Below are 20,249 nucleotides of genomic sequence, written 5' to 3'. Positions count from 1 at the left end.
GTTTCTGCCCTTTCTTAACTGTTTTCACATAGGTGCCACCAAATTGGCTGATGAGCTCAGCTGTGTCCTACAATGAGTCTGTTACAGAGCCAACTGGAACCAGCTGTGTCCACCACATGGCAGCTCCATGTCTCTTCCCACAGAAGCTACCCCTGCAGTCTCCCCTACTACCTTGGCTACCATCACCTTGGCACCTACACTCAATACATTTGGTCTAGTTCAACCACTAGGAATGAATTAATTGAGATCATAGTTAAGATTGCAGTTGAGGTAAATTAAAATACAAGCAGAAACTTAAAATAGAAGCTACTCTTTTTCAAACTATTTTTTTAAACTTCAGATTTATTGTCTGTAAGTTCAGAAACTGCCACGCAAATACAATGATTTTTATGAGAATTAAGTTAGCAGCAAATACTATTTCAGTTTTCTCTATTATATAGAAAGTCTACTACAAAGGGCATATTAGTCCTGAACAATATTCCATCTGCACTCATTTGTGTAGTTAAAATTGGCAAAGTTCTGACATGCTTAAGTCATTCCTAAAAGTTTAGTATGTTTTGTTGCTTAAACAAAATGCAATTTGCATGCAAACAAATCATGAACTGTTTCAGTCACTTTCTACACTTTCCTGCACAGAGATATTCCTTCTAACTAGAAGGACACCTTCTTATACAGTAATAACTTTAAACATCATTATTTTAAGACATTCAGAGACGTCTTGTCTATGGTTGCTCCACAGACACACTGGTTGCTTAAAGATGGTCAATTTGCCTGATTTTTTTTTTTCCCTCCAGCATTTAGTGTAATTTTAAGTCCCATGTTTTTGCAGAACTCAGTCATTGCTGTTTGCAAATTTTTTAATCTCCTGGCTGCCTTTCAGCATCTGGGTCTGGGAATATACTCTGGCCAGAGTCTGACCACGTGTCACAAGATGACATGGGTGCATTTACACGAGAAACTTGACCATGGAAAAGAGAAAGGACCCATGAGGATTCCTGGCTGGAATAATTAAGGAAAAGGATGGTAAATTACAGTTTCCGATAGGTTTAATTGTCTTGTATTGAGCATGACCAATGCTATGCAACCATGCAGGAAGGCAGATCACTGACTGCTGTTTTCACTATTGCAGCTCTGAAGACAGTCATGATTTGCGGGGTTGAGAGGAAGTCAGGGAAGCTGTCACAGCAAACAACACACTAATAGGGACTTCAATTCCTCTCATTTAAATTGTAAAAGTATTATAACAGTGATTAATGCAGAAACTTGAAATTTTTTTAGACATCATTAGTCAGTGATTCCTGGAGAAGCCATACAGCAAATACACAAGAGCAGAAGCAAATTTTCATCAAGTTCAGAGCAGCATGCAGGCTTCACAAAAAAAAAAAAAAAAAAAAAAAAGGCAAGAACCACTTTGCATGGCGTTAATATATTCAAATTCAACATGATTGATAGCATTCCATTTTCCCCACTGATGCAAGTATTTTTATTTAAGCAACCATTATATTTAAGTAACATTGTTACAAGAGACAGCATTGGTTTCAATGTTGAAGTTTAAATCATGCCAAGGTATTAAAATAGTAAATATTTATAACTTTTTAGAAAAATCTTGAAAGTTTCATATTTATTTAAGGAAAATGATGCAGTCAGAAAGCATATTTCCAGAATGCAAACAAGTACTGTCTTCGTGAAGGAGAAAAAAAACGGTCAAAAAACATTTCAGAGAGCAGTTATCCTTGCCTATTACCAGTGCACCAACCTTTATTCCCTTGCAGCTCAGTGACTAAGAAGTACTTTAAGAAGCATCAGTCCATTTGCTCCAGAGTCAGTTTATTTCAAGCACTACAACTGATTCACACTACTATGTCTCTGCAAATCACTGTATCCTTCTAAAATGTGAGCTACTAAAAAAGAACAACACTTCAGTTTACTCCTTAAGCCCCTCTGTTCACATTCAGAGAATTCCTTTGGTTATGGCTCAAGTAGTTTCTTCCTGTTTCAGGCTGATTTTTTATGTAGCCACTTCAGCTGTTTGGCAGGGTAATCCCTAAAGGTCACATCTCAAAAATATTATCCACAGAGGGTTTAATACACGTTAGCAATATAAACCCCTTCACTAATTCACAACCTTTCTGACTATCTCACTATACTGTTGCACTAAATAATGTAACAGTAAATTTTATGATAAGCAGAGCAATCAGAACTACCAGAACATAATCTACAGCCTGCTTACTGCAAGACGCTATGCAAAAGAAAACAACTCTCCTGAAAAATTGCAGCGAACTATAAGGAAACCAGAAAAACTTAAGTTCTGAAAAACCTTTTTGGAAGTAATTCCATGACCACTCTAACCACGAATTTCTCTCTCTTGGTTGGCTTCCAGCTGAAAGCTGTGACAGAAATTATCCTGTATTCATGGTATTCATAAAATGGTTACTTCCAGTATCCACCAAAAAGCAAATATCTGTTACAATTTTTCTGTCAAGCAAAAGCATTCATTTGGAGCTTCCAGAAAGTAACTACCATGAAAGCCACTGTTCATTAAGCCATCGATTTAAAAACTAATAGGTGGAAATGAAAGAAAATATTAGAGGAAAACAGTGAAAGTATGATCTCCTAAAGCCTTGTTCCTTTATTTGTTAATGTATTTATTCACTTTTTGCAAGTGCCCCATCAGTGACTGCCATTTGACATTCAAATGCCTCAGAACTTTCCATAAAACCCATCTGAACTTAGATTTCTCTGACTAAACCAAGGTTTTCCAAACTACATTGTTTAAGTGAAGACACTGAAAATTATCCACAACAACAGACTAGAGTTTTACAGTAATTTTAGAAACAACTTTTGCCTTACTCAAAGTACTAATTCCCAGAAATACCAGAAAATGAATAAACCCACCATCTTCTATGAAGATATGACAATATGGCTTCTTCCTCTTTTAACAGTGAAATTCAAAGCTAGAAAAATTCGAAAAAGAATTGAGAAAATCTAAGCAAGTGTTTCCTGTAGTTCTGCCTTCCATACACTTTCATTTTAGTATTTTCATAGAATCATAGAATCATAGAATGGCTAGAGTTGGAAAGGACCTTAAAGATCATCTAGTTCCAACCCCCCTGCCATGGGCAGGGACACCTCTCACTAGAGCAGGTTGCTCAAAGCCCCATCCAGCCTGGCCTTGAACACTTCCAGGGATGGGGCATCCACAACTTCCCTGGGCAACCTGTTCCATTGCCTCACCACCCTCACTGTAAAGAATTTCTTCCTTATATCTAATCTAAATCTCTTCTCTTCCAATTTAAAACCATTGCCCCTTGTCCTGTCACCACTCTTCCTGACAGAGTCCCTCTTCAGCTCTTCTGTAGGCTCCCTTCAGGTATTGATAGGCTGCTATGAGGTCTCCCCGGAGCCTTCTCTTCTCCAGGCTGAACAACCCCAGCTCTCTCAGTCTGTCTTCATAGGAGAGGTGCTCCATCCCTCTGATCATCCTCGTGGCCCTCCGCTGGACCCGTTCCAACAGGTCCATGTCCTTTCTGTGTTGAGGACTCCAAAGCTGGACACAGTACTCCAGGAGGGGTCTCACGAGCGCAGAGTAGAGGGGTAGAATCACCTCGCGAGACCTGCTGGCCACACTTCTCCTGATGCAGCCCAGGACACGGTGGGCTCTCTGGGCTGCCAGTGCACACTGCCTGCTCATGTTGAGCTTCTCATCCATAAGCACTCCCAAGTCCTTCTCCTCGGGGCTGCTCTCCAGCCATTCTCCACCCAACTTGTATTTGTGCCTGGGGTTGCCACGTCCCAGGTGCAGGACCCTGCACTTGGCTTGGTTGAACTTCATGCAATTTGCACGAGACACCTCTCCAGCCTGTCTAGGTCCCTCTGGATGGCATCCCTTCCCTCCAGCGCGTCAACTGCGCCACCGAGCTTGGTGTCATCAGCAAACTTGCTGAGGGTGCACTCTATCCCACTGTCCATGTCACCGACAAAGATGTTAAATAGTACTGGTCCCAGTACCGACCCCTGCGGAACACCACTCGTTACTGGCCACCACCTGGACATTGAGCCATTGATTGTAACCCTTTGGATGCGGCCATCCAGCCAGTTCCTTATCCACTGAGTGGTCCATCCATCGAATCCATGAGTTTCCAATTTTGAGACCAGGATGTCGTGCGGGACAGTGTCAAATGCTTTGCATAAGTCCAGGTAAATGACGTCAGTCGCTCTGCCCTTGTCTACCAAGTCTGTGGCAGTATTGTAAAAGGCCACCAAATTTGTCAGGCACGATTTGCCCTTGGTGAAGCCATGTTGGCTGTTTCCAATCACTTCTTTATTCTCCATGTGCCTTAGCAAGGATTTCAGGAGGATCTGCTCCATGATCTTGGCAGGCACAGAGGTGAGACTGACCGGCCTGTAGTTTCCCGGGTCTTCTTTGTTTTCTTTTTTGAATATTGGAGTTATGTTCCCTTTTTTCCAGTCAGTGGGAACTTCACCAGACTGCCACGATTTCTCAAATATGATGGAGAGGGGCTTAGCAACTTCGTCCGCCAGTTCTCTCAGGACCCGTGGATGGATTTCATCAGGTCCCATGGACTTATGCACCTTCAGGTTCTTTAAGAGGTCTCGAACCTCGTCTTCTTGTACTGTGGGTGGTTCTTCATTCCCAGAGCCCCTGTTCTTGCCCTCCGTGACTTGGGCAGTGTGGTTAGGGCCCTTGCCAGTGAAGACTGAGGCAAAGAAGTCATTCAGTAGCTCAGCCTTATCCATATCCTGGGTGACCAGGTCTCCCGTTTCCTTCCGGAGGGGACCCACAGCTTCCCTCGTCTTATTTTTATCCCTGATATATCTATAGAAGTTCTTCTTGTTATTTTTCACATCCCTGGCTAGATTTAGTTCTGCCTGGGCTTTCGCTTGCCTGATCAGGTTTCTGGTGACTCGGACAGCTTCTCTGTATTCTTCCCAGTCTACCTTTCCCTGCTTCCACCCTCTATAGGCCTCCTTTTTGGTCCTGAGTTTGTCCAGCAGTTCCTTGTTCATCCACGCCGGCCTACTGGCTATTTTGCCCGATTTCTTCTTTTTTGGGATGCACCTCTCCTGAGCTTGGAGGAGGCAATCCTTAAATACCACCCAGCTTTTTTGGGCCCCTCTCCCTTCCAGTTCTTTTTCCCACGCTACCTTACCAATCAGATCTCTCAGGAGATCAAAGTCTGCTCTTTTGAAGTCCAGGGTAGCCAGCTTGCTGCGCACCCTCCTTGCTGCCTTATGAATCTTGAATTCTACCATCTCATGGTCACTGCAGCCGAGGCTACCCTTGAATTTGACATTCCCGACCAGCCCCTCCTTGTTGGTGAGGACAAGGTCCAGCACTGCTCCTTTCCTTGTTGGTTCCTCTATTATTTGTAGAAGAAAGTTGTCGTCTACACATTCCAAGAACTTCCTGGATTTCCTGTGCTCTGCTGTGTTGTCCTTCCAACAGATGTCGGGGTGGTTGAAGTCCCCCATGAGGACCAGAGCGTGTGAGCGCGATGCTGCCCCTATCTGTTTGTAGAGGGCCACATCCTCGCTGTCACTTTGATCTGGTGGCCTGTAGCAGACTCCTACTGTAACATCACCTGCCCCCGTGCTCCCTTTAATCCTGACCCATAAGCTCTCTGTCTTGTCTTCATCCATCCCCAGGTGAAGCTCCATACATTCCAGCTGGTCCTTGACATAGAGGGCAACACCCCCTCCCCTTCTGCCCAGCCTGTCCTTCCTGAAGAGCTTGTAACCCTCCATTCGAACACTCCAGTCGTAAGAGCCATCCCACCACTTCTCGGTGATGCCAATAATGTCGTAGCCCTGGAGGCGTGCGCACATCTCTAACTCCTCTTGTTTGTTCCCCATGCTGCGTGCATTTGTGTAAAGAATGCATTGCATTTTAAGAATGCATTGCATTTTAAGAATGCAAGAACTGCCTGAGGATAAGTGATTCTTTTTTCTCTTTCTAGCTTCAATAATTTCAATCACTACCATATGTTCTCTTTCGAATCAGGAGAAAGTAATACTCATTGTATGGAAAAAGTAAATTCCTCTTTCAAGGTACTTTTTCTGATCTTATTTCTGTACAGGAAAGCCATTTCAATGCCCAGAAAGTCTTGTCTGCAGGATTAACACACACTGACATGCTAAGGAAATTAATTAAAGCTTTAGATCAGTTTACATTCTTCCATAAGAAGGCAATGTAAGGTAATAATCACTACAGAGGGAATTATAAATCATAGGGTCTTTTTGAAATTTTTATCTCAAGACAGTGATGCTAGAAGTTTGGGTTGCATCTCACCAAGTTACATTTATGCACATGAACAAGTTTAGACTCACTCAGAGACAGGGCCAAAGCTCAGAACTTATCAAAATATTTCTCTACCTTTAGGACATGATTCATCTCATCCTAAAGTAAACATCCACCTTAGATGACTCAAAAATTTCAATCTTCTCTGACCAAGTCTAAAAAACCAGCTCAGGTGTCAAATTCTGGTCTAAAGACTAAAGGTCAATTACATTAATTTTACCCAGAAGATTCATATGTACTTCTTCTTTCCATGTCTTTTCCAGAGACTTAAACTCAAATTTGTTTCTTCCACCACCTAGTGGATAAATGTGTTCCAGATGACCTTCTGATAACAACTACAGTATGAGAAAGACCAGCATTTCCATTTGGGGTACAATGATTTACTAAGATTTCATTAAAAAACCTCCCTAATGTACATGAGACTTTTCCTGGCTATGACAATTATTAGCGTTTTCAGAACTGGAAAACACACAGGCAGTTTGACTCTAAAGAGAAAGTAGTGTATTTCAGCAGAAATTTTGACCTTCCTATTTACCTGCCAATGAAAGAACAAAATCTTATGCCTTTCCAATGGACCTTGCATGGCAAACAAACCAGATTATTAGCATGGCTGTACCCAGAAATACCCTTTATTGCGAGATGGCTTAGTCAAACAATGAGTGTTTCTCTACAGTAAATAGAGGCTCCCTCTCTGCATGGGAAGTAAATGATAACTTGAAAATTGGAACAAAGCCTTCCTATTCCTCTGCTCCCAAACAAAACACAAGAACAAGCATTTGTCTTTTCTACTGAAAGCCTCTGTCTTTTTAACTGCAGAGGCCATATCTTACAGGTTTTATGAACTTATCACACATCTTAGGATTCCTTTATTTCTCAGAGTAGTCAGACTGTTGCAGATAGGAGCAACTTCTCCTACAGAAGTCTCCTGCTTAAAAACAATACCTGAATCAAATGATCGCTTTTGTCATGCATCCCACACATAACTTAGTTTCCCGGCTGACACAAAGTCTCCAAAGTAACTGCCTTATTAAAACTAGAAAAAGTTTCCACAGGGAACGAGCAATTGAAATTATCAGGCCTTGCACATTTTTTCATTACTTTGGAGAAAATTATTTTATTACTTTCAACAGAGAAAGTTCTGTACATATCCTAACATTAAGTGATGTTTTTATTATTATTATAACCCTGCATAGTCAGACAGTATTGCCCCCATTTCACAAAACTGCTATAATTTCTATAGCTTAACAAAAACTATTGCACTGAAGTTCAAGCCCGGGGGCCACTACACTTTTTATGTGATGTTTAACTCTTAAAAAGTTTTAATAAGAAAAGCCACTTTTACTGGGTTATTATTCCAACTGCAATTCTCATTGTATTCATGCCCTAAGTAAATTTAAGAAACACTTTTTTCTCCATCTTTTGGAGAATTTTAAATGCAAGACAAGCTTTGCCATCTCTTCTGTACTGAAATGGAGAAAATTATTTTTGACTGTTTGAAAACCCACTTTGTTCAAATAATAAGGTTCTCAGATCTGGCCCATAGAAGAGAGAGAGAATAAAGAAAGCAGCATGCAAATATTCATGTCTCTTTTATTGCAGAAAATCTTTCATATTCTGCAGTAAAAAAAAAATAAAATCTTTGCTAATCTTTCTTGTCCTTTTGTAGCTTGTTGAGACAGTCTGTAATCTAGACAAGAAGAATTAAATTTTCATAGTATTGAAAGTTTTTGCAGCTTTTCTTTTTGCAGTTTTTGCAGAAGGGAACTTTTAGAACTAGAGCACTTCATTACCATTCACTGATAGCACCTTTAAGCAGGCTGAAGTCTATTTTCACTACAAGTGGTTTTGATGTAAAAAAAAAAAAAAACCATTAAAAAATTAGATATTACTATTCATATTTTCTTGGTAATAAATTTTACCCAGATTCTTCTTGGTCCTAAAGTTTTTTTCAGTAATTGTCAGCATTTCTGTTTCTCTCCTTCCCTGCCATTGTTGAATGTTGTTTCTCACTAAAGTATTCCACAGTCCATCACCAACCCATTCTTGTCCTTTATCAAACATTCTTTAGCATGAGAAGTAGCATAACATAAGCTACCAAGATTTCATCAGTGAAATAAGAAATACCACAACTTAAAATCATAAGCTTAAGATGCAGGATTAAAACAATGATTAGTCCACCATCTTAACTAAGTTCTTAAAATGTATTATTTCCTTCAATGTACAAACTTGTGCAGAGCTTGGATTCTGCCTTATGCATTCTAACCCATTTCCCACACTCAGGCAGTTACCTTTCACATGGTCAAGAAAGTATACAAATGAAGCACCAGAGAAAAATCTGGGATACTGGACAGAAAACACTGATTTTGCCTTACAGTCTCATGGGACCTTCTGAAAAAAAAAAAATAAAAAAGGCTTTTGTGTGTGCATTTGTGTATGCATGTCTAAAAGGATACAGCAACCTATTACCATGAGTTTAAATAAAAGCAAATTATGATGCTGCATTAACAAAATTATACCTTGCTTTTTAAAAAAAAAAATTTAATTTTTTTTTTTTAATTGCAGTAGGAAAAACAGTAAATGTTTTGTTCCTGGTACAAGGCTCAGCATACTGGCTAACTTGACTCAAACTTCTGACCTACTACTAGGTTTTAGGAAGTGGTTAATCTTTCATTTATATTTCCTTGTGTGGCTGAAACTGTGCTCTATTGTATTTGGAGGGTTAGTAGGAATAGTGTGCTCAAAGGGAGTCTAAGTCATTAACACTTCTCTCCTTCTATTTCAAATCCAGAGATTTTAATCAAACATGTCACCAATTAACATTATTCATTCCTATCAAGTAAACATCTTAATCATCCCTCTGTTTGTGACCAAATTAAAAATCCAGAAGTCTCAAGATACCTGTATGAGTTTTCCTCTTAAATTAATCTCTTTAGCAACTTTTCAAATCAATATTAACAGACAGGCAGATAGTGGTATCTTTGCAGTGAAATATCCCAAGTTGCTTATGGGTTTTCTAAATAGAGTAAATTCTTTCAGATATCAAAAAACTGAAGGATATAAAAATACTCAATAGTGGTTTTTTGATTAATTTTAAGCAAAAGTCCTGGTCTCCAAGTCTCATGTCCCATACTCCACAACTCTTTACATGAACCATTTCTACTTTCAGAAAGCCTTTTTTTAATTATACATATATTTTCATGTGTATTACAATGCTGAAGGTACAGACTATGGAATATTATTATAGGAACTGGAATTCTGAGATCAAGGCAGAATATTTTGATCTGGGCCTATTCTTAGTTGGAATAACTACCCCTTACCCATAATAAGATTGAAACTCTAAGAGGTAAATCTCTTTACTTCAAGTGAAATCTAAAATCTAATATAGACTTTTTGTTGGCTAAGCAAGCAACCACAGCGATTTCACATCTTTTAAAATTATCATGTGACAAAATATCCCGGAAAGATATATGCATTGCTATGCACCACCAGAAACTTGTCAGACTATGCGCTGAGCATTTATCTAAATAATCACCCTTCTTCCTTTGTGATTTTAAGACTAGGGTATACTTATTTCATTCTCTGTCTTGATGCATGAGACAACAGAATTCTGTTCTAATTTATCTTTTCTCAGTTGTCTTCTGTTAGTGATTATTTTGAGCAACCAAGAACTACGTGCACAATTCCAAAGGGCTTCGTTCATTAAATGACAGAGTTTAAAAAAAGCATGCTATAAACAAATATTAATTTTAGCTTAAAGCAAGGATTAGGGGCATAGCCAGTCCCAGTGGAAGACAAAATATACAAGCAATTAAAACACATGAGAAATTTGGAAAGGAACTAACACAAGATTGAACCTGGATGAATATTTTAACACACTTACAGAAATTATTTATTTTGAAAAATAATGCAAAAACACAGCATTAGTAATGATGAACAGGAAATTACACATAATATGATATAGTGACAAAGAAAATTATGTGATTATTTGTCAGAGGAGGCTAATGATTAAAATTTGACAGGCAGTTCTGGGGCACCATGACTGCAGAATATTAATATAGACCCAAACATTTACAAAGAACTCAGGAAAATAAAAAAAATATAAAACAAACCCACAAAAAAGCAAGGTGGAGAACTGTAAATCCACAAGTAGCTGAAGGACCATGCACTAGGGAGGGATATGGTCTGCTTAAGCAGTACCAGGAGGCTACCTTTAGAACTAGCATTTAGAAGTCAAGAAAAGGAATATTTAGAATACCACTGTTTTCAATTTCAATTTGTCAAAAAACAGGCTCATGGTGCCAACACCTGTGTGTCCTTTGGAGTACCTGCAACACCCAGTTTCATCACCAGGTTCCAGTCAAAGCAGATACAAGGAGATGTGTACTCTTCTACAGTCTTCATTCTTATTTCATATATAAGGCCTTTTGACTGCTTTAAGATCAAGCATTTAAGAATGAGTCTTTGTAAAAAATAAAAGGTAATAACATTTCCCAAATCTCCTCCCCTCCTTGTTTTTCCCCTTAATTTTTTTTATTTCTTAATGAAAACAATGGTCAGATGTAAATGTTTCAGAATATAAGACTTCAGAAAGCTCCATTGCTCGATAATAGAAGTAATGGATGTTATTTTAGAAGGTTGAACTAGCAGTGGTGTCACCAGCTACCATATAAAATTTCTCCCCAGTTAGCATACCAGAAAACCTCCGAATTCAACTTTCTCTGCAGATATGTTCTCAGATGGCTTATATATTGGAAATAAATAGCTTACTTTTTCCTCTCATGGTGAAAGATAACAGTCTTCACTATTGAAAGAAAATATGGAGTATTTTGGACAACATGGAATTATTTCTACATCTTGCCTACAGTGATATTACCTAGATTCTTATGTTTTAAATGTTCAAAAAGAGTCAGTGTCAGATTCACATAAACACTGAGGAAGCCTGTTCAAGTCTTTTTTCTAGAATCAGCTGTTGAGAAACATCAAACAATCTGTTCTACGTCCCAAATACTTTCCAAATACTGATCCTTACATCTAACAGTTGCTGAACTACCTAGAATGCAGTTACTAGAGAGCTCTTTATAATTCAAGTTCAATATTCAAATGATACTACAATCTGTAAATCCATTGTGATAGAAAATCTTATAATTTCTTTTGTAACATTTGTGCCCTGCTCCCAATTAATCCCAGTTATAAGTTTTCCCACTGATAAGAGGAGGGGCCTGTTTTGTCCTTGAGTCTCTTAATGCAGCACTCTTCAAGTAATTTATTTCCATGAAAACCTGTAAAAGTTACTGATTGTCGAGTAGTCTCTTGATAATTAAACTGCTCACAGGTCAATGAGGTAGTAATAAAGCTACTCATCAATATTGAGGAGAAAGTGGTTTTAGACAGAGGCTAGTGAATTTACTATTTTTGCTGACTATTTCTATTTGCTTAACACTGCAAATAAAAAGCAGGACTTTCATCTTACCAGTAGGAAAATAAGAAATGCAGTTTAATTTTGGGGGCAAATATTTCTCAAAAGGAACTGTAAAGTAAAATATTACAACAGGAATATAGATCAAACTAGCAACACTTGAAAAACTTATTTGTATTAAAGTAATTCCGATAAAAGTTTACCTATTGCACTACATAGCCAATAAATTGTAGTGTTTCTCCATTATTTTGGAAGGTATTTCCATAACCCTCTGTTTGCTCTGCTGTGGTATGAACAAAAGACAAAGGACATGACATGGCATGATGACATATCCATCATTCAGAGCTGCAATTTGTACTGACAAACAGTAAAGCAATAGTTAAAAGGTTGTGCTTTTACTGTTGTACTTCAATGTTGCAATAATGCTAATCCAAGTCCACCCCTGCTATATGTAGTTCCAGTAGAAAGAATGCTTAGAGATAAGCAGAATTCATATGCCAGAACATGAACAAGACTTAAAGAGATAATTCAACACATTTTTCCTACTTTTTTTTTAAAAAGGAGAATTTTAAGACTGAAATAAGAACAGGAGGGAGATGGGACATGATTAAAAGTGCTTAATACCTTTTAAGGGATCTATCTTTTTCTCGCTTTGAACAGTATTGAGGTAACAACTACTCACTAAGTAGCTGATACAGGACATAATTTTACAAGTCAGTGTCTGAACCAAAACCATCCACTAATCACACATTCCACACTAACACTCAAAATGTACAGCTGCAGAATACCACAACAGACCAGGTCACAGTACTCAGGAAACACAAATTAGATACAACGGCTTTGATAGTTTATGTTAGTATATATTTACCCTGCATTTTATATTGTTACTTTTGAAACAGAAGCAAAAGCAACCTAGAAATAAGATATTAAAATATATGTAACTGATGACTTATTATTCATGTAAATTTTTCTGCCCTCGGAGAGGGAATTTTTGTTTTGCATTACCTAGCTCATACACACAGGTCCAAATACTGACAGAATATTGAATATTCAGACCAGCAAATACACAAAAACAGTTCTCAAACACAATATTCTGTTGTCACTAAAGATATAGCTAAGATAAATAACATATCCAGCTATCTTGCAATTGGAAAAATCATTACATTGACTAGAGGACTGAAGACCCCTGCAGACCTGCATTTGTTTTCCTAAATAGCTGTGTAACAGATGCCAAACACTATGATAGCTTCCCAACTGAAAATTTACTACCGGCACCAAGCCGGTAGCCTTAGTTTAAAATGCAGCTCCAGACCAAATATTTATGGAAGTCCAGTAATAACATCCTGGAACGATTAACTTTATTATTGTGAATTCTGTAGACTTTCCTCTTATTTAACCAAAAGCATTCCAGGATTTGAGAACCAAAAGAAACCCAAAGAAAATCCTTTTTTTTATTTTATTTTCTAACCATTATAAGGTTTTTGTGTAGCTGAAATAACGATTTCCAAGCTTCATCCAAGATTCTCCTTTACTATTCTCAGCAGCACAGTATCAAACATAGCTCATGACTTGTCTCCCCTCTGCCTTTACAAAAAAAATAAATAAATCCCACACACTGACACTGTACAAGGCAACACATCTCTAAACTTCAGGGCACGATAGAAAACAAATACCTTCTCAGAATCCCTTGACATGAGCCACATCAGCAACAGCAATAAAATGAACTGAGAACCAGTCCACATTATACAACTTCTGGGTACAGACAGGGTTAACAACTTCACAAACTACAATGCTCACAATTTTTTCCCCTCTTCTCTGTGCTACAGGTATGGCAGACTAGCCCATTACTGTTGAGATACAGAAGTATGCAAAGTCAAGATCAAACAAAAAAGTTATCAAATGGAAAAGCGTCTGAGTCTCATTATCACTTAATAATGGTGCCAAAAACTCATGTCATCAGTGCAAATTAAGGAAAAATGTGGAAAATGTGACTGGGATGGATTAAATGAGGTTTTTATCAGGCTACACAGTAAAGTATAAGAAACTAGATAATTACTTCACCTAAAAAGGACAGCAGAAATGCCATTATATAACTTCACAGCCTATTTATTATCGGGCTAGCACAAACAAGCACAAAACCCAGAAAAATGACAGCAGGGACAAGTTCATTAAACCAAGAATCAGATGATTACTGCCAGAAGGGAGCACACAGACACTTCATCTCCTACTGCTGCTACCACACTCACACTCAGTTGTTGTAAGGGGAAAGAAGACACAGCTCAGATGTACTCCCAGATTCAGTTTCTAGGAGAGCGTTCCCTACTGTTCCTCAAAAGATCCTTCTGCTCCTATAAGGCATGTGTGTTTTATCCCAAAGTAAAAATCAGTTTACAGCCAATAACATGCACTACTACGTGTTGCTGACCATAACACGTTTGTTGCTGTTTCCTTGTCCTATTCTTTCTTAAAAAGTTGCTTTTAACTTTCTTAAAAAGTTTCTTTAAAAAGTTGCTCGTGAAAAAGTGGACATGTTACAAAGAACATAGTAGCTTTTAGTGTATTTTCTGAAGTTTGTATGTGAAGACTGGAATCACATTCCTCCATAACTGCCATACAGATAAAATGATCATGAAAAATCAGTTAACTACTAAAACCTGTAACCGCAGGTACTGGTAATTATTAAACAATACAGACCAGTCTTAACAGCTTGATCAATTGTTGGTCAAGCTTTCATATATACCAGCTATGATTACTAATGTCATCATTATTTGGTTGAATCGCTTAAGATATTTTAAATCTTTTACTGAAATGAGCTTAAGTGAACCCATACCAACAAAGACAGCAAACATCTCCACCACTACTCATCCCCCATACATAACAGTAGTTTAGAATAATGAGTGAGGAATGCAGGGAGCTGAAGACTTCAAGTTTATAATTTTTAAAAGAAAAAAGTTCAGAGAGCTATATTATTTATGTCTAAAATACCCTAAATTCAAGAGAGCAGCCAGAGATTAACAGCCTGAGTTATTTACATTTAAAACAATCAACCAAAATCTTTTCTATTCAAATTTACATGCAGAATACAACAACAGTCATCACAAAGGTGTGAAAAAGCAAACGTTTAAAAAAAATAAACATTACTGTACTAGAAATTTTCCACGATAGCTTTGCCATTCAAATCTTAAGAAAAACACTATTAAAATGACCTAGGTTTGGCAGTGTCATTGCATGGCATTTCGAATTGAATGAGACATGACTGGAAGCTCACAAATACCAATTTTGAGCAACTAAAGGAAAATAACTATTTTTCTTTGAAAGGATCACAGAGAACATTATCGAGATTTAAAACATCTTAGCTGCATAATCATAAATGTTTTACATCAAAAGGTCACTGTGAGTTATGTAGACATACTTTGGCCTAAAAAGTTCAATTTGCAAACATATTTTTTCCTTTTGAATCCTGCCTTCTAACCTTTATGTCTTTATTAACTGTCTTCTAAATAACACTTTCTACCATCCATCAATTTCCCCCACATCTTCATATTTTTTCCCTTGTTACCTTTCATAGACTACAGTAGTGAACATCAGATAGAAATACAAGCCTGCTTACGTTTCACTCGCTCGCAAGGTTGAATCAAAAGATCATAGAATATCTTGAGTTGGAAGGGACCCATAAGGATCATCGAGTCCAACTCTCTGCTCCTTGCAGCACTACTGAAAACTAAACTATATGACTAAGAGCATCATCCAGATGCTCCTTGACAGGCTTGGTGCTGTGACCACTTCCCTGGGAAGCCCATTCCAGTGACTGACCACCTCCTCAGTGAAGAACCTTTTCCTAACATCCAATCTGAACTTCCCCTAACACAGCTTCATACCATTTCCTCATGTCCTATCACTGGTCACCAGAGACTAGACCTCTCCCTCTGCTACCCTCCTTGAGGAAGTTGTAGACTGTAATGACAGGCCCTCAGCCTTTTCTTCTTCAAGCTGAACAAGCCAAGTGACCTCAGCCACTCATTGTTAAGTCTTGCCCTCAAGACCTTTCACCATCTTGGTTGCCCTCCTCTGGTCACACTCCAATAGTCTGATGTCTTACATTGAGGTGCCCAAGTCTGCACACAACGCTTGAGGTGGAGCTGCAACAATGCAGTGCAGAGCAGGACAATCACCTCCCTCAACCAGCTAGCTATGTTGTGCTTGATGCACCCCAGGACACGGTTCGCCCTTTTGGCTGCCAGAGCACACTGTTGACTCATATTCAACTCACCGTCAACCCAAACCCCCAGATCTCTTTTTGTAGGGATGCTCTCCAGTCTCTTGTCCCCAGATTCCTACGTATAACCAGGATTATCCTGTCCCAGATGTAGAATCTGGGACTTGCTCTTGTTAAATTTCATATGGTTTGTGATTGCACAGCTCTCTAGTGTATCCAGATCTCTCTGTAAGGCCTCTCTACCCTTGAGGGAGTCCACAGCTCCTTCTAGTTTAGTATCTTACTTATGTACATTGGTACATTGGTTTCCTGCATCCAGAATAGAGCTGAATCTTCCACCACTACTTCATGACAGAAGAGAGGAAGGAAACATATCCCTTATGTTTTTCTGTACACCTTTTCAACATCAGGGGAACAAACCAACCAACCAACAGCTAACATATTTAAATTTTTTGCTGTGGAATGGGGTCGCTTTCTTACCTCTTCTGTCTGAATAAGAAGGGGAAAAAGCTGGAATAAAGCTCCTACCACATACCTTATTCTTGCAGACAAGTTTGTTTGCTCCCCCACCCCCCCCAGTATTACAAACATTCTGATTGCAGAATAGGTCTGCAGAATTTATTCTCTGTTGTATGTGTAGCCTATTTTTCGAATTTATATCAAAACACAGTATCTTCAGATAATACTTGATTAATAACAATCTTAGCTAATTTTGTTTAGAGGAAAGCTGTAAGCAGGAAGACTTACAGCTTGCTATTTTTAAGAGAAAATCAGTAAGCTTACATAATCTGTGAAGACATTATTAAGCTTCATAGACAAGATAAAAAGTCAATGTATCAAAATAGGAACAAGACAATTTTGTCAAACTACTTTAGGACTTGTGTATAAGATAAGAATTTCTTAAGATGCAAGGACACAGAAGCCGCCTTTTACAGGAGATGCCTGCTGGTTTTGTCTGTGTTTTAAGATGCATACATCAGCAGTATAAACACAATTGGCTAGGGTAGGTTACGTTGATTTGCTTAAAAACTAAGCAAAGTGCCTGCTTTAAGATGCACTGCTGATGTAAAAAAACATTCCTACTAGTCAATATAAATGAGAAAAATAGCAAGAATCATCATCTCTGCATGAATCAAAACACAGAACTTTTAAACTTATACAACACAACTTTTATAGGAAATACTTAAACATGGTCCATATCTTTACCGTTTTGGTGATTGAAATGGAGATCAAATTCTAAAACACTGTTTTAAAAGCTGCTCATGGGACAAACCTAAAATATCAACAACCTCAGAAACAAACTGACTACTTCTCATGGGACAGATTTGAAGTACCAGCAACCTCAGAAACAAATGAACTTCATAAAATCTTGAAAACCAATGTTCGAATAAATAAAAATATTTACTTTTCAAAAAAGTAATTGCTAACATGTATTCCCTAGTCATCTCTTTCAAGTTTATCAATCATCAGTAACTTCAGACACAAAAAACCCCAAACCCTTTCTTTTTTGACTACTGTGTAAGGTTGCAGAAGAGTAGGGCTTTATTGAATAGTGTCTTCCTTTCTATATAATATTTTCAAAATACTGAGACAGCAAATATTTAATCAACAAGAACATATTTTAAAAGTGTTCATAAATTCTGTGTGCTGTTTTGACAGATATTAAATTACATTAAAATGATGTTTCATCACTGCATGCATATTCCCTTTTTGTTCTAATATAGTAGCACTTTGTAGTTTTTATTAAGTTAACTGCCAGAGAATAGAGTGTTTTTACACAATATGCTCTTAAGAGATATTTGAGTATCTAATTAGGAAAGGTGATAAATATACCAAGTAAAATTACAGAAGTAGTATGCTGAAATGTTCAAACAAGATTCTTCACTTACATAATAGTAATTCTACTTTTCAGTCTAGGAACAGATTTATTATCATGAACCAAGTTGTTATAGTTTCACAAATTCATATATTTTCAAATATATAGAGAATTTGCTCTTCCTTTGGAAAACTTCACAGTTTTTTCTTTGTAAAGAAAAATAAAAAATAAAAAAAGGTGGCAAGCACCATGATTTGCAACACTGAATAACAAATAATTACAGCAGACATTTGGAAAACCAACAACGTTTGAGTTTTATGGTTGTTGGCTAAACAACTGCAAGTATCTTGGCCAAAACCAGAATAAAATGTCTTTATCAAAAGTGATTTTTGCATACAGAAAATAACTTATTCAGTAAGTTATTTTAAGAAAAAAGTTCAATCAATTATAGCAAAGATTGCTACTATATCTATTCAGTTGTGCAATCCAGTTTTCAATTCCAGCCTCATTCAGAGTTTACAAGCTGCATCTCATGCTTTTAGCACATAGCAAGCCTGTTCCTCCTCCAGTGGTTCGCACAAATTCAGTTCTAGGGATGAAAGATAGCATACTAGCAAGCAATGCTGTACTGGCTTTACTGTGCATTTCTTCCACAAGTTCAACTACAGATACCCCGTAAATTGCCGGTACTGGGGAAACTATTTGCACGCAAGATGGACACTCAGGAGGCACTCACAAAGCTTTCACCTATGAGGTGGCAAGTCTCCGGGATCTTTGACTCTGAAATCTTACTTGCTGGTCCAATTGTGAGAATCGCTTGAGATGCTCCTCATTTAATTCTACACAGGGCAAAATATCACCATCTTGAATGAAACCATCTCCTCTAACAGTTTTTCATGCTACAAAGCAGTATGATTACAGAGCAGAGAGCTTTATGATGTTCCACTATAGCATAAACAGTTTTTTTCATGTTCCTCCTAGGTAAATATACGGGATACAAGGTTATTAGTTCAATCTTGAGATATGCCCTACTATATTTAAACATTAATGTTCTATTTTAGATGTTATGTTTTAGACTCATTTTTACATTTTGATAAATTCTGGTTCTTCCCACCAGACACTCACCATGAGGTGAGCCACTGAGAACAGCAAAAACATATAGAAAATTGCATTTTTTAGTGGCTTAATAGGAAAATGCATGAAAATATAGCATATGGAACATGGTGTTGAACACAACACTGTGTATATGTATATACAAAGGCATACAAAAAAAGGAAATACAACAGCTGTTCAACATCACCTTGTAGTAAATAATGTTTAAAAAATGTTCTCTGAGGGAAAATTAATTTGGCCCTCAGCAATAGAGAAAGTAGGGCAGAGAATATACAGAAATGGAGAAAATTTAAAAGATCATGTGAAAAACAAGGAACCTTTCAAACATGACTGCATAAGGAAGTAAAAAAGATAGAGCTAAGGTAAGATAGGCAAGGTTATTATATATAAGACTAAATGATAGTGACAAAGTCATGTCACCCTGATAAAATTTCAATATACAGAAGATGTACAAGTCATATTTTAAAGATACAAGAATCTAGAGTTTGAATATACATTTCAGATATGTATGAAAATGTAATTTGAACTCATGATCTTTTCAGAAGATATAAAAGCTGCAGATGCTCTAAATCTTTGAAACAGATTCAGCTACTTACTGAGATACCTTTAATTCAGAGCACATACATTAAAACTCTAACCCCAAAGCTGGAAAAAGATTGCTTTAAAGCATGTATATGCAGGCAGTTCTTCCAGTTTCTTTTAAAAGAGCTCAACGTTAACATTAAAACATAAACAAACAAAGGATTTTGTTTCAGTTCATGATTTATCTAGCAAAATGTTAAATCCTTGTGTGAAGAAGTCAAATTAATTTAAAATCAAATGCATGGAAAAATAGTTTTTCCACTTAAACAAAGTAATATAATTTCTACTAACCTTCAGGATCAAGGAGTTTCTCTATGCCCAGGTGTTGCCTGGCTATGTTGAATGCATGGTCTAATCGTTGTAGAGGTGACTGCTGAGAAACAGTGTTCCAATCAAATAGGTCTGGTCTAAAGCAAAAATAAGAGAAACAGTTAGTTTCTTCTTTTTTAGCATTAGATTTAACTACATATTTCTTCAGCTATCTATCAGCATCAGCTACTACTTTTTTTATTTTCTTAATGAAAGAAATTCTTAAACCAGCGCTGGAACTAATGAAGCTTGGTTTCTAATGGGTTTGCATCCATGTCCATCACCATCACATTAACCACATTTCTTATTCTTCACTAAGTCCCAACAGCCTATAACTTCACTCCCCCAAATCGCCTGTTTTCACCCATAGCGCTCTGCTCCTGTCACCGTGGGCTTGCTCCCCTCCTCTAGTCCCTAAGAGTGCCTGGGAGAGACAGATTGTGTGCCGTGGCCACGCACACTGGGACTGGCTCATGGC

At 37.6% G+C, this 20,249-nt stretch overlaps 1 protein-coding gene across 2 annotated transcripts in view; it reads right to left on the bottom strand.

Moving 5' to 3' along the window:
- DMD (dystrophin) overlaps window positions 1-20,249 on the bottom strand; it is a 1,192,402-nt gene that overhangs the window by 865,961 nt on the left and 306,192 nt on the right. For both annotated transcript variants that reach the window (XM_074159135.1, XM_074159144.1), the window contains exon 7: window positions 19,754-19,869. In XM_074159135.1, coding sequence (XP_074015236.1) covers window positions 19,754-19,869 — 116 coding nt within the window. The remainder of the gene's footprint in view (window positions 1-19,753; window positions 19,870-20,249) is intronic.

The sequence above is a fragment of the Numenius arquata genome, chromosome 1 (assembly GCF_964106895.1).
Source record: "Numenius arquata chromosome 1, bNumArq3.hap1.1, whole genome shotgun sequence".
Classification (NCBI taxonomy): Eukaryota; Metazoa; Chordata; class Aves; order Charadriiformes; family Scolopacidae; genus Numenius; species Numenius arquata.
This window is presented reverse-complemented; position numbering and strand designations above follow the sequence as displayed.